This window comes from Morus notabilis, unplaced genomic scaffold (genome assembly GCF_000414095.1).
Source record: "Morus notabilis unplaced genomic scaffold, ASM41409v2 Scaffold277, whole genome shotgun sequence".
In the NCBI taxonomy this organism is placed as follows: domain Eukaryota; kingdom Viridiplantae; phylum Streptophyta; class Magnoliopsida; order Rosales; family Moraceae; genus Morus; species Morus notabilis.
Genome location: NW_010363731.1, coordinates 757,126 through 773,094, shown reverse-complemented (window position 1 = coordinate 773,094; position 15,969 = coordinate 757,126). Strand labels below are relative to the sequence as shown.

General features: G+C 32.3%; 1 protein-coding gene across 1 annotated transcript; it reads right to left on the bottom strand.

Moving 5' to 3' along the window:
• Positions 1-3,818: 3,818 nt before the first annotated feature.
• Positions 3,819-6,031, bottom strand: LOC21405819 ((R)-mandelonitrile lyase 1). Its single transcript, XM_024169951.1, has 4 exons — positions 5,932-6,031; positions 4,998-5,667; positions 4,058-4,891; positions 3,819-3,897 (listed from the first exon to the last, which is right to left on the bottom strand). Exons 1-4 carry the CDS (start codon positions 6,029-6,031, stop codon positions 3,849-3,851), a joined length of 1,653 nt encoding a protein of 550 aa, XP_024025719.1. The 3' UTR covers positions 3,819-3,848.
• Positions 6,032-15,969: the final 9,938 nt, after the last annotated feature.

The window sequence follows — 15,969 nt, the reverse complement described above, 5'->3', positions numbered from 1 at the left end:
TTTGGGACTATCCTTTAGCGGCTTTACAAAGGTTGTGAATAAGTCTAACCTAAAGTCCCGAGCCATCTTCGCTACACATGTAAGCTCGTATTTTTTGCGGTCTCTGGAACTATGAAACATTGAACCAAATCATGCCAAATTCAGTTCACGTTATCTTTATTTTCTTTGTCGCCAATCTTCTACTGTTATTTGTGTCAAAACACCGACATAACTCTGTAGTTCATTCCCCACTTTTCCAATAGGGTTATTTTTCTCTTCAAATTGTGCTTCTATTCTTTTCCCTTTATCCCAGGGCTTGGCAACTTTACACATTATGGTTGCCCTATGTTCCCCATGATCGTTGGGGTCAAATTTTGTTCTTTTCCTTCATTCATATTGATTTTTGGGATTTGAAGTGCCTTCCTCCCCAAATAGCTCTCTTGTTGTATTAAGTTCTTCCTCGAACCAATGACGACCAACCATGTTTTTAAGAATCAACATATATAAATTTAGTGTAATTCTTAATCCTAAACTAAATAACTTAAAACTAGCCTAATCAACATTGAATTAACCTAACCTAATCAATATATACAAAAAATGTACTAAATAACTTAAATTTAGATTTAATTTCATTCTTAATCCTAACCTAACTAACTTAGAACAATCATATACAACAAATACTCACCTTTACATTCAAATGTTCAAATAATATTAGAAACGCAATTTATTTGTTCTAATCTTAACAATCATATAATATTTAAAAAAACTGTGGTTTAATAATCTAACCTAATTGAAAATAATCGTCGTCTAATCTATTGTCAGCATTATTATAAATTTCAAATCCAAAAAAACTTGAGGGCAATAATTGTATTATATCTAAGAATGGGGTCTTTGTGGGAAAGGGATATTCATGTGATGGCATGTACAAACTTAATTAGCATTAATAATAAAGATTATATGAATTCTGTTTATATTGTTGACTCTTTTGATGTTTGGCACGCACATTTAGCACACTTAAATTTTAGATCTTTGAAATATATGTCTAAACAAGGTTTGATTAATTGCAAAGATATTAAAAATAATAAGTATAAAATTTGCATACAAGCAAGGATGACTAAAAAACAATTTTCTAGAGCCAAACGAAATACTCAAATATTGGATATGATTCATACCGATATTTGTGAGTATAATAGTATTTTGACAAGAGAAGGAAAGAGATACTTTATCATTTTCATTGATGATTGTTCTAAATACACTTATGTGTACTTACTTAGAACAAAAGATGAAGCATCTGATAAATTTAAAATTTATAAGGCTGCAGTTGAGAACCAAAAAGATAAGAAAATCAAAATAGTTCGAAGTGATAAATGTGGTGAATATTTCTCGAATGAATTTGATGCCTTGTGTGAAGAGCATATATTATTCACCAAACAGTAGCCCCTTGCACTCCTCAACAAAATAGATTAGCAGAAAGAAAGAATAGGATGTTTACCGATATGATTAACTCTACACCTTTTAATGCTAAATTACCTAATAATTTATGGGGGGGAAGCTGTACTTACTGAATGTCATGTTCACAATAGCATCACATTTATGAAAACACATGTTTCTCTGTATGAAGTATGGAAAGGAAGAAAGCCAAACTTGATGTATTTATAGGTGTGGGGGTGTTTAACCTCCTATAGATAGAGCACAAGGACGAAATAGTGCTAAATGATTGGTACAGATTTTTAAGTTTGGATAACACATATATGTGATATATTTCCGGTATTTGCTTAAGGGACAAAGTTTAATGCAAAACACACTATTGTCTTGTGAGTACTTTGAAGTACATTCACTAATTGGATGTTAAAATAGAAAGATACCTTCTTGTATGTATATATTTATCATTATTAATTTAGATGAAATATTACCATCTAGTGGAAATTATTTGAGAGATTATAAATATGTCTCTCATCATTCTTAGCAGTGTTAGGCTTTATGGACCTACCGTGTTCTTTAAAGTGATCGTAGATATCGCACTTCCAATCCCGGTAGCACTTTTGTGTCTCATGCATAATGTAGTCAACAATCTCCTCTGCCAGCTTAATGTCAAACCAGATCTGCATTTGAATTTAATGAATACATTTATGTTAACTGCTTAACATTAAACATATGAAGCTCTAGTCTATTCTGGAGCACCGAGAAACCTACTCTACTGCTGGAGGCTTTCAGGCTTAAATTTCAGACTTTTGAGCCTCTCCAAAGACCGAAAAAATGATTTATAGGACTTCTAAAAGGCAAAACAAACGATTTTTAGGATTGAATTCTCTATCACCTATTTATTTCTTAACCTAACTATTTTAAAACTCCAAGAGGGATTTAAAATCATATTAGATTAAAAAGTAAATGGACCTGTTCGATTACGTACCCATGGTCTACGAAATTATGACCTACGTGAATTTTCTGAGCGTGACTTGGATTCATGTGAGCTCAATCGTGTCACAGGATGAGATTATTGGACTTGGATCCTAGGATGGACCTTGTACAAATACGACCATCAACAAATATGTTTTTCATTCTTACTTATATGCGCGGTTTCAACTAGTTATAATACAAATCGGAACAAATTGAGAGAAAATTAGAGATGGACATAAAACTAAATAGGACGCAGATAAAATATCCTCGAGATAATTAGGCCAGTATGCTTTAATACTTTAAAAATTCTTCCGACAAATGCCACGAGTCCCTAAATTGCTAACTGGGTATGCAGACTATTCAACCCCTAAGTTATTATTATTATTATTAATATTATTCTTTCTCTTTTGCTCTCTTCAACCTTCTCTCTCACTGCTCCTGCTCCTGCTCCTGCGTCTGCAGCCGCCACTATTCATGACTCTCCTTAAGAATGCAAACCTCTTCTAAAATGCCCGTGCGCGTAACTCTTACCTATTCCTCGGACATTTAAAAAAATATAAACTACAAAAATAAAAAATAAAAAGTAAAAAATACGTGGTTGTTTATTTATTTATTATCAATGAAAATGAACACGTCTCTTATCAACAAGAATCTCGTGATAAGACCCTCCCTGCTCGTCCAACACAAAAAACAAACAAACTAAGAAAAAAAAAAAAAAAAAAAAAAAACCAAAGGGGAATACAATTCTCCTTTTCTCTTTAAGTTTCTCATAGACAATTGTTCTTAATTATTACCAAATTATAGAGATTATCTCAAAGAAACGCTTATCAATTTTCTTATTATACTCGTCTTACATAGAATTTGTTGTTACTATATAGTTGCCTCTCAAACAGCCTTGCCATCGGTCAAATTTGACAACCAATGGGCCACGTCATCAATCTATTATATCTTTCAATATCTAATCTAACACAATAATGGGTTGAAACGGGTTCATCTTTTTTCGTATAATGGTTAGCACGACACGAAAAGAGGAGGAGTTAAACACAATACAACAAACATTGTTCTTAGATTTAGAAAATGGAAATTATTTACTCGCATATGTTGACAGATTTTAATCATTTTACAATGTCAAAAAAAATGACACGTTTCAACTGACATTTATGATACTGTTTCAAATGACACGTTTTACATCTCTATGAGATCTTGCACTCTCGCTCCTTTGCATTTTTATCCGTCTAGATGTAATTGTTTCTAAATATTCTTCAACAAAATCACTATTTTAATTATGAAATTGAAAAATATATCAAAAGTACTGTAGAATAGTTAATGATACGTTTTCTATTTATTTATCGAACATATATAATGGTATGCTTAATTTAAAAATTAAAAAAAAACAAAAAGATTCTTGTAACTTTTCAATAAGGAATTCCAAAACGGCCTAGACAATGCAAGAATTTTAAATCGTGTGATCTCTAAGATATTGGTTGTCTTCGTTCTCTCAGCATCTTAAGCCCCATATACCTGCTCATATCACACAACAAGTTAGTTACGCCTACAGGATTAGGACGAATAATATTTAATTTGGAAAAAAGAAGTCTACCTTGCTTGAAACTTTATTGCAAAACATGATTAATTATAAATATGTATAAGAAAAGAAAAGAAGAAAAGAAAAGAAACTCACCGGCCTAACATCATTAGAGTCGCCTGAGGATTGGTTCCCGGCGAGAGGATGAAAGTCGAACCATCCACAACACGAAGTGAATTAACCCCCATTACGCGAAAATCACCATCAACCACCTTCCCCACGAGACCCCCGCCATGGTAATGCCAAAAGTTCGTAACCGTGCTTCGACAATAGTCCTCCATTGCGGAATCATCCGAATTGTTCGATGGTAGAGCAGGCCCCAAGAACATGAAACCCCTTTCACCATTGAAAGCCTTGTACTTAAATGGATCCATGGAGTTTGTGTTCAGCAAATCGCCCATCTTTCTCACGGCACTAACGCATCGAGAAAGGTCGACGGGATCGGCAAAGTAGTTGAATCCGACATGTGGGGCGACTTTTACGTCATTTCGAGAAGCCAGTTGAAGAGAACCGTGGGACAACGGTCCGGTTATTTTCTCGGCAATGATCGCTAGGCTCAATTCTGTGGAAACCGAGCTGGGATAAAGGCTGAAGGGTAAGGGAATCGGAAAGAATGACAAGCTAAAAGAGACTGTTTCTATATAATAATCACTTGTGATTCCTACAACTTGTGCGGAAGATGCCTCGAACGGGAAAGGGATTACGAGATTAATGTTGTTTCGAGGATTGTCAGCCATGAATTTTCCCACGTTTGGTTGGGAGTGGATTACTGAAATATTTTGTGATGAGAGGTAGGTATCTGAGCCGACTCCGCTAAGTAGCAGAAGTTGGGGGCTTCCAATTGCACCGGCACTAAGAATAATCTCTCCTCTCTTGCGTATAAATGCTTTGTGAGACTTCCCGTTTGAATCTGTGAAGGACAGCAACGATGTTTGTTTTTGCCATGAAGATTTCGCCCCCACAAGGTTTTGTTTTATTTTATTTTGTTTTTTTATATGAGTAACGGAAATCATGAATTTATGGAAGATATGTAAATGGAAACATATTTGATCCTTCTTCCGAAAGGATGATTGTTTCCACAGTAGCATGAACGGCAACTCGCAAGTTCCCCAGATCTCCTTTATTAAGCAGCTCCACAGCTCCATATCTCTTCCCAACTCCATCGAAAGTCGAACCCGCAATTTTCGTTCCGACTTCATGATCTACGCTAAGGCCATTGTCAGGGCCAACGCCAGCTTCCAACAGTGCTTCCTTCACAGCAGATTGCCAAACTGCTAAATTCGGACGGAACACCACGCTCTCTTCAACCCACTGATACGCCTTCTCGACCGAATCCATGTCCCATTCCACACCCGAATTCGAAAGAAATTCGTCGTCAGCTCGTGAATAAACGCCCGCGTTTATCATGCTAGAGCCACCGAGAACTCTTCCTCTAACGTTTGGAACGCCGTCTTTGGACGTGAATCTCTGCGCAGGTGTTTGGCCGTCGTCTTCTTGCATGAGATTGGCGAAAAACCCTGCTACGTTCAACACATTAGGGTACGTTCCCGGAGTGCCGCCTCTTTCGAGGACGAGCACCGAGTGCTTTTCTGATAGAGTTGCGGCTAGCGGACACCCTGCTGTGCCACCTCCGATCACTATGTAGTCGTACTTTTCCTCCGATGCCATATCGGTTGCGTTGCGTACAGATTTCAAGTAACTAAAGTCTGAAACCAAAAAAAAAAATCAAAAGCTAGCCGTTTTCTTCCTCGAATTACTATTTTTAGAATTTTTATTACTCAATGTATTTATGACCCGGTTTATTTTATAGATTCAAGTTTAGAATTTATGTTTTATTACAGTAAAAAACTTTGAGAAACAATCAAACTTAATTTTTTTATTACAGTAAAAAACTCTTATATAAAATTACTTCTAAACTCGAATCAGGAAATTAAATAGACCTTATATTTTAGAATCGAAAAGTTACGTACCCTGATCAGATCGTGTTGCGAACACATGAACCTGCAGTAGTTGGCTACGAAAAATGAACAAGATTAGAAGAATCAGGGATAAATTAGAAAGTGGAGCCATTAAAAGAATCAGGGATAAATTAGAAAGGGGAGGCCTTTTTTTTTTTTTTTTTTTTTTTTCAGATCTCTCTTGTTTTGAAGCCACACGGGCACATTTCGAATGATCGCTAGATTGCTTTATATTTGTACTAAGATTTCTGTGTCTTATTAAGATAAATAATTAATCTTTGACCTTTTCTCAAGCTGGCTAAGCACTTTGACTTTGGTTTTTTCTTTTTTCCTTCACGTTCTTACATATATCATACGTATAATAATAATGCAATACATATATATATATATATATATATATGTGTGTGTGTGTGTGTGTGTAAAATTGTTTCGCAGCTGGAAAGCGACATATTTCAACTTGTAAATGAAGTGAAGGCCCTGTTCTTGTGCGCTAGTGGCAAAAAAGGACGAGGCCGGACGGAGAAAAAAAATTTGAAATAGTTCGCTTTCCTTTTTTTTTCCTGCTCCGTGGGCGAGAGTTTTGAATGCACGACTTTTCAATTAAAAAATTTGAAGCGATTGAGGTTTATATATTTTGACGTTTGGACTTAGGGGATCATGGAAGATCCAATACGTAAATTTTACACCTGTTTATACGTAAGAGTTTTTCATTTGCTGTACGCATACATGAGTCATGACATTGACACATTCATTTAAAAATTCCTTCTATACGCATACATGAATCATGACATTGACACATTCATTTAAATATATATATATTGTTGATCTTTCAAAGAGAACAAAAATTTTTAAAAAAAAAGGAATGGAAGACTTTTAGATTTTATATTTTTGAATATTATGGAATGAAATGATTTTCTTTTTATAGAAAATTACAAGTATAACTATTGTTTCTTCATCATTTTATTATTTATGCTATTAAAAAAATATTCTTGTAGAATATTAAAAGCATTTTAATAGACTAAAAAAATATTTTGTCAGAAAAATTATTTTGATAGAAGATAAAAGGTATCCTATCATAATATTAATATCATAAATAATAAATAAAAATTGATAACATAAATAAAATTATGTTACCTTTTTTACTATATTAATCTTGAAAATTTTCCTTTCTTTTAACAATAAGTACTATATCTATATATAAATGAGTTTTCAATTGTAATGTTTCTCTAATTTTTACCCATTAAATATAAAAATTTAATGATGTGGCGTGATAAGAATTCAGTTTCATTCATTACCATATTTTTTAGTCAACTATCTAATTTATTATAATTATCACATAAATATCTTATGATTAAAACAAGGAGGCACAGTAATGATTAATTATTAGAGTAACTATTAAAATGATACCCAAATATATATGTTGGTTTCCAAGGATACCATGATAGGCCTGATTGCATGCTGACCTATATTCAATATTTTTTTATTATTTAGTTTTAGTAAATTACTTAAAGAATTATCATAAGTGACGTGATAAAAATTGAAAAAGGTAGGGTGCGTTTGGAATTGGCTTTAAAATGATTTTGTTTTCAATAAAAAGTAAAAATGAGATATTTTTTAGTATAATAAAAAAGTGAAATGGTGTTTGATTATAACTATTAATTAATATATTATAATATCATTGATAAGTACTAAAAAATGAAAACAGAAAAGTGAAAACAACTTTCAACTTTTTTTTAATTCCTTCACAAAAACTACTTTCACTGTTTTCATTTTCATTTTCATTTTCAAAACATTTGCTAAACAAACGTCGTTCCGTTTTTATTTTTATTTTTTACTTCTCGAAATACGTGAAAATTGTTTTCAAAAAACAGTTCCCAACGCGCACTGTCACGCCCCAAAACAGGAATTAGTGACATGTAGATTCGTTTAGAAATTAAACCTGATTAAAAGGGGTAATTAAACATTTGGGGATATTCAAATCAATATAATAATAAATCGTTGCATTTGAAAATACTAAAATCATTATTAAAGTTTTCAAAAATTCTAAACAAGCCCCACATTTTTGAAGGAAATTGCATTTCAAGAAAGTGATGGGGAATTTTCTTCAAGTCCTGATAAAACGAGTTTAAAACTAGCCTCTATCATCATTTAGGGTTTCCCCTACAGGATATTCCATATTGTACATACATGAATAAGTAAAATAATAATTATAGACATCAATCACGGTCTAGAAATATTTAGGATTACAATCCAAAAATATACAATCCTTACAATGTGTAGCAAGTCAGTGTTGGTTACAATTTCTTCACTTGAACCTCTTAAACAAAGATTTCCGGCGGTAGCAACTTACTCGGCTACTCAGCACTGCTTTTAGTATCGCCTGAGAGGGGTTAAATATATTGAAATAGAAAAAAAAATGAGCAAAAGATCCAGTATGATATAATTTTAAAAAAACTTTATAAAATAAAAGTATGCACAGTCCGAACTCATCATCCAGAACTAAACAATTTTTTTTCTTAAAGAAAAAATAAACTTAAATTTCAGTTCCACGCAACAGCAAGTAACTTAAATTGAAATAGTTCACTTTCCTTTTTCTTTTTTTTTTTTTTTTTGTTTCTTCCTACTCCGTGGGCGAGAGTTTTGAATGCAGTTTGGGTGTGTGGACTTTTCAATTAAAAAATTAGAAGCGATTCAGGTTTATTTTGACGTTTGGACTTAGGAGATCATGGAATACGTAAATTTTACGCCTGTTTATACGTAAGAGTTTTTCATTTGCTATACGCATACATGAATCATGACATTGACACATTCATTTAAATATATCTATATATATATATATATATTGTTGATCTTTCAAAGAGAGCAAAAATTTAAAAAAAAAGGAATGGAAGTCTTTGAGATTTTATATTTTTCAATATTATGGAATGAAATGATTTTCTTTTTATAGAAAATTACAAGTATAACTATTGTTTCTTCATCATTTTATTATTTATGCTATTAAAAAAATATTCTGGTAGAATATTAAAAGCATTTTGATAGACTAAAAAAATATTGTCTGAAAAATTATTTTGATAGAAGGTAAAAGATATCCTATCATAATATTAATATCATAAATAATAAATAAAAATTGATAACATAAATAAAATTATGTTACCTTTTTTACTGTATTAATCTTTTATTTTCCTTTCTTTTAAGAATAAGTACTATATCTATATAAATGAGTTTTCAATTGTAACGTTTCTATAGTTATTATTCATCAAATATAGAAATTTAATAATATAGCGTGATAAGAATCTAATTTCATTAATTACTATATTTTTTTATCAACTATCTAATTTATTACAACCATCACATAAATATCTTACGGTTGAAATAAAGAGACCGAGTAATAATTAAATATTAGAGGCGCTATTAAAATCGTACCCAAATATATATGTTGGTTTCCAAGGATACCATCATAGGCATGATTGCATGCTGACCCTATTCAATCTTTTTTTTTATTTAGTTTTAGTAAATTACTTAAAGAATTATCATAAGTCACAAGATAAAAATTGAAAAACGTAGGATGTATTTGAAATTGGTTTCAAAATGATTTTGTTTTCAATAAAAAATAAAAACGAGATTGTTTTGAGAATCATTTTAGAACCGAGTCTGAAATTGCGTTTAGTTAGTTTTTTAAGAGATTGTTTCGAGTATAATAAAAAAGAAAAATCATGTTCAATCACAATTATTAATTAATATGTTATAATATTGTTGATAAGTACTTAAAAATGAAAACAGAAAAATAAAAATAACTTTTAACTTTTTTTTAATTCATTCACAAAAATCATTTTTACTGTTTTCGTTTTCATTTGCATTTTCAAAATATTTTGCTAAACAAACATCGTCCGTTTTTATTTTCATTTTTTATTTCTTAAAATACGTGAAAACTGTTTTTAAAAACGGTTCCAAACACACGCAGAATCCGTTTTCCACATCAAAATTTCAATGCGGTATAGTAGTATTGTGCCAAGGTTATCTAGTTTAACAATTATTTTTCTCCATCAATTTTGTTTCATAATGTTAGAAAACGTAACATGATTTAAAAACAGCATCCAGATAGGTCCTTGACACAAAAAGTTACGGTCAACTCATTACAAGATTTCTCTTCTAATTTCTTTAATCCTTTTTCCTTTCTTATACCTGAGTTCCTATAGAACCAGTAGATCCCAGAACAGAGATAGGCTTCGGGCCATCCCAAGAATTGCGACTGGGCCCCCCGGAACAGCTCGTCCTGGCCAGGCTGGAGGAGGCAGCTGTACCGAACAATGAACCCTTCTTCGGGATACTGCTCTGCAGTCCTTTCTCTGCAAAGTAATGCCAAATCACTCTGTAAATTATGCTTAATTAGGTGTGACAAGAATTAATATAAACAGCCAGTGGAAAGATTTAATTAATCACCACCAAAATCATTTCGTGCTCTAATATAAACACGAATTCTCCAAGATAAGGAAAAAAAAAAAAAAGAAATAACCCACAAAATTAAACTTTGTCCCATGTCAACTGAAAAAAAAAATCCCAAAAAGAAGACTTGGTTTCCCATCTATTTTTTGAGGAAACAAAAGAAATAATCGTACGAGTTAGCAACGATCTTAACGGTCAAAAGGACAACCGGATCCACCAAAATCACAAATTAAGATCCAGATCCGGCGAACTCTCTAAGCGTAGAATCAGATCTGGCCAACTCAGATTTGCAAATTCGTCCAACTCTAGACCCGTTGAACGGAGCTGCATGAGGACGACAGCAAGGAGAGACGTCGACAGCCGTCGTTTGTCTCCAAGCGTGGAGAGACGCTGCTGCAAGATCTCCGCCGAGATCTTGCACTAAGGAGAACCAGCATTGCCGTCTGTCGAAGATTCGGTGTCGAAGCGGCGATGAGTGAACGGAATCTCAAACAGCAACAAGAGGGGACTTCGATGTCAATGGAGGTACAACGACGGCAACGAAAGAAGACTCACAAGCTGCAGCTCCGGCGACCGAACCTCCGGTGAAGAAGGACTGGTTCTTCTTCTATTTAACAAATGCACAATTTTGAGGAGAGAGAGAGAACAGATCGAGAACGAAAATGGAAAAGGCAAAAAATAGAAGAAAGGGTAAATTTGGAAATGAAAAATTAGAAATACAAAATAACCTATTAATTTTCATAAGTTAGTGAATTGACCTATTTATTTTCGTAACTTTTTATAAAACTGTCCTCTAATATTAGATTTAATGACGGTTTTTCTAACCGTGATTTTAGTTAAAAGTTATTGTTATATCTCTTTTATACACTAAAAAAATTGGTACTGTTTTATTATTTTTCTCACGAGTTAACCTTTAATCTTATGATATATCAATATTTTGGCCACACAATTAATACAAGTCAGAAATCACAGAACATAATACAAGTCAGAAATCACAGAACATAAACATATTTATATTACATATATTCAAATCAAAATGTATACATAATTTAAATTATATCTCTCTTTATAAAATGTGCTCATTCATTTATAACTTCTTCCAAATGCTCATTAGTATATGTCTCTATGTTTCTTAGATCATTAATATCGACTCTCATTATATCCCGCGTGCACCGTAAGATGAAGAAGCCGCAATTTTTGTGTCCTTCTTGCGTCATCAAAATTTTTTGATAATAAATAAGAAATTTTAATTCGTACATTAAAAATATTATATTTTTTAAGTTCGAGTAATTCAATGAACGAAATTATAAACACTTACCTTTGGGATGATAAATCTTGTGACGCCATCCTCATGGCGTTCAAATTAAAGCGTTGTTCGCACCTTCCAATCATGTAATGCACTAATAAAACATTAAAAAGTCAATTAGTTAGTAAATAAAATAATATAAATTAATGGTTCGAAAGTTGTAAAAAATGTTAAACTTATAAAACAATCATTCTTCTGAAGTCTAAGCGTACTTTCGCCGTGAGGGATCTAACCACACGACCTTATTTTGTATGCGATCCAACCACATTTCTCCTATGCTTTCCTATATCCCACATGAGCATTCCCACGTAGATACTTGTATGATCCTCTTTTTTTTTATGCTTCTTCGTAAACAACCTCTTGATTGTCACTAAGTCTATACTTCACAAACTTCCTTCATTGCTTTAGGTTAATTGAAGGGTAGTTTCTAGCCACTTTCTTTGGCAATTCAAATACTTTGGGACTATCCTATAGCGGCTTTACAAAGGTCGTGAATAGGTTGGACCTAAAGTCCTGAGCCATATTTGCTGCACACGTAAGCTTGTAATTTTTTTGCGGTCTCTGGAACCGTGAAACTTTGAACCAAATCATGCCAAATTCAGTTCACGTTATCTTTATTTTCCTTATGTCGCCAATCCTCTATTGTTATTTGTGTCAAAACACCGACATAACTCTGTAGTTCTTTCCTCCTTATCCCTCGGCTTGGCAACTTTACACATTATGGTTGCCCTACATTTCCCATCATCATCGGGGTTAAATTTTGTTGTTTTCCTTCGTTCATATTGATTTTCGGGATCTGAAGTGTGCTCCTCCCTAAATAGCTCTCATGCTGTATTAAGTTCTTTCTTGAACCAATAATGGCCAACCATGTTTTTAAGAATCAACATATAATCAAATATATAGATTTAGTGTCATTCTTAATCCTAAACTAAATAACTTAAAACTAGCCTAATCAACATTGAATTAACCTAACCTAATCAATATATACAAAAAATATACTAAATAACTTAAATTTAGATTTAGTTTCATTCTTAATTCTAACCTAACTAACTTAGAACTTCTTAAATCAAATACAACAAATATTCACATTTACATTCAAATGTTCAAATAATATTAGAAACGCAATTAATTTGTTCTAATCTTAACAATCATATAATATTTATAAAAAAAAAAAAAAAACTGTCATCTAATAATCTAACCTAATTGAAAATAACCGTCGTCTAATCTATTGTGGGCATTATTATAAATTTCAAATCCAAAAAAATTGGAGGGCAATAATTGTATTATATCTAAGAATGAGGTCTTTGTGGGAAAGGAATATTCTTGTGATGGCATGTACAAACTTAGCATTAATAATAAAGATGACATGAATTCTCTTTATATTGTTAACTCTTTTGATGTTTGGCATGCAAATTTAGCACACTTAAAATTTTAGATCTTTAAAATATATGTCTAAACATGGTTTCATTAATTACAAATATATTAAAAGTGATAAGTGTAAAATTTACATACAAGCAAAGATGACTAAGAAACCCTTTCCTAGAGCCGAATGAAATACTCAAATATTATTGGATATGATTCATACCGATATTTGTGAGTATAATGGTATTTTGACAAGACGAGGAAAGAGATACATTATCACTTTCATTGATGATTGTTTTATCACTTTCATTGATGATTGTTCTAAATACACTTATGTGTACTTACTTCGAACAAAAGATGAAGCTTTTGATAAATTTAAAATTTATAAGGCTAAAGTTTAGAAAACCAAAAAGATAAGAAGATCAAAATAGTTCAAAGTGATAAAGGTGCTGAATATTTCTTGAATGAATTTGATGTCTTATGTGAAGAGCATGGTATTATTCACCAAAGGTCAGCCCCTTGCACTCCTCAACAAAATTGAATGGCTGAAAGAAAGAATATGATTTTTACCGATATGATTAACTCTATGCCTCTTAATGCTAAATTGCCTAATAATTTATGGGGGGAAAACTTTACTTACTGCATGTCATGTTCACAATAGAATCACATCTATGAAAACACATGTTTCTCCATATGAAGTATGGAAAGGAAGAAAGCCAAACTTGATGTATTTAAGAGTGTGCGGGTGTTTAACCTTCTATAGATAGAACACAATGACGAAATAGTGCTAAACGATTAGAACATATTTTTAAGTTCAATATTTGCTTAAGAGACAAAGATTAATGCAAAGTAAACTATTGTCTTATGAATACTTTAAAGTACATTAACTAATTGGAGGTTAAAATTGAAAAATACATTCTTATATGTATGTGTTTATCATTGTTAATTTAGGAGAAATATTATAATATAGTAGAGATTATTTGAGAGATTGTAATATATATGTCTCTCATCATTTTTAACAGTGTTAGGCTTTATGGCCATACCGTGTTCTTTAAAGTGATCGTAGATATCGCACTTCCAATCCCGGTAGCACTTTTGCGCTTCATGCATAATATAGTCAACAATCTCCTCCTCTGTCAGCTTAATGTCAAACCATAACTTCTTAACATGAAACATATGAAGCTCTACTCTGTTCTGGAGCAACGAGAAACCTACTCTGTTGCTGGAGGTGAAGGCTTTAAGGCTTAAATTTCAGACTTTTGAGCCTCCAAAGACTGAAAAATGATTTATAGGACTTTTAAAAGGCAAAACAAAGAATTTTTAGAGTTGAATTCTCTATCACCTATTTATTTCTTAACCTAACTATTTTAAAACCCCAAGAGAGATTTACAATCGGATTAGATTAAAAAGTAAATGGGCATGTTCGACTATGTACTCATGGCCCACGAAATCATGACATACGTGAATTCTCTTAGCGTGAGTTGAATTCATAAAGCCAACTCAATCGTGTCAGAAGATGAGATTATTAGACTTTGATCTTGGGATGGGCCTGGTACAAATACGACCATCAATAAATATTTTTTCATTCTTACTTACATGCGCGGTTTCAACTAGTTATAATACAAAACGGAACAAACTAAGAGAAAACTAGAGATGGACATAAAACTAAATAGGACGCAGCTAAAATATCCTCGAGATAATTAGGCCAGTATGCTTTAATGCTTTAAAAATTCTTCCGACAAATGCCACGAGTCCCTAAATTGCCAACTGGGTATGCAGACTATTCAACACCTAACTTATTATTATTATTATTATTTTAAACAACACTCTTTCATCATCTTTCTGTTTTGCTCTCTTCAACCTTCTCTCTCACTGCCCCCCCCCCTCCGCCCCCCCCTGCCACTAATCATGACTCTCCTTAAGAATGCAAACCTTTTCTAAAATGCCGGCGCGCGTAACTCTTACGTACCTATTCCTCGGACATTTACAAAAATGTAAACTACAAAAATAAAAAAATACGCGGCTGTTTATTTATTGATTATCAATGAGAATGAGCACGTCTCTTATCGACAAGAATCAAACAATCTAGGAAAAAAAAAAAAAAAAAAAACAAAGGAGAATACAATTCTCTTTTTGTCTTTAAGTTTCTCATAGACAATTCTTCTTAATTATTACAGAATTATAGAGATTATCTCAAAGAAACGCTTATCAATTTTCTTATTATACTCGTCTTATATACAAGTTGTTGTTACTATATAGTTGACTCTCATTCAGCCTTGCCATCGGTCAAATTTCACAACCAATGGGCCACGTCATCAATCTATTATATCTTTCAATATCTAATCTAACACAATAATGGGTTGAAACGGGTTCATCTTTTGTCGTATAATGGTTAGCACGACACGAAAAGAGGAGGAGTTAAGCAAAATACAACAAACATTGTTCTTAGATTTAGAAAATGGAAATTATTTACTCGCATATGAGATTTTAATCATTTTACAATGTCAAAAAAAAAAAAAATGACACGTTTCAAATGACATGTATGATACAGTTTCAAGTGACACGTTTTACATCTCTATGAGATCTTGCACTCTGCTCCTTTGCATTTTTATCGGTCTAGATGTAGGCCTCGTTCACTTCACATATTCGAGTTTTTAATTCGAGTTGAGATGTGACATTTTTTTAGAGCTTTTTACTGTAACAGAAAAAGTTAGATGTGACATTTTCTGAGAGCTTTTTATTGTAGAAACCTAAAACGGAAAACTTGAATCGGTGAAATGAACAAGACAGTAATTGTTTCTAAATATTCTTCAACAAAATCACTATTTTAATTATGAAATGGAAAAATATATCAAAAGTACTGTAGAATAGTTAATGAGACGTTTTCTATTTATTTATCTATGATACCAAAAAAAAAAAAAACAAAAAAAAACAAAAGA

What these genes read in the sequence shown, in the direction of transcription:
- LOC21405819 (XM_024169951.1), bottom strand. Translation starts at nt 6,031, where the DNA reads ATGGCTCCACTTTCTAATTTATCCCTGATTCTTCTAATCTTGTTCATT. An exon ending in CGCAACACGATCTGATCAGG is followed by an intron (nt 5,668 to 5,931) that starts GTACGTAACTTT and finishes TTTTGGTTTCAG; the next exon opens with ACTTTAGTTACTTGAAATCT. An exon ending in GAAGGATCAAATATGTTTCC is followed by an intron (nt 4,892 to 4,997) that starts ATTTACATATCT and finishes GCAAAAACAAAC; the next exon opens with ATCGTTGCTGTCCTTCACAG.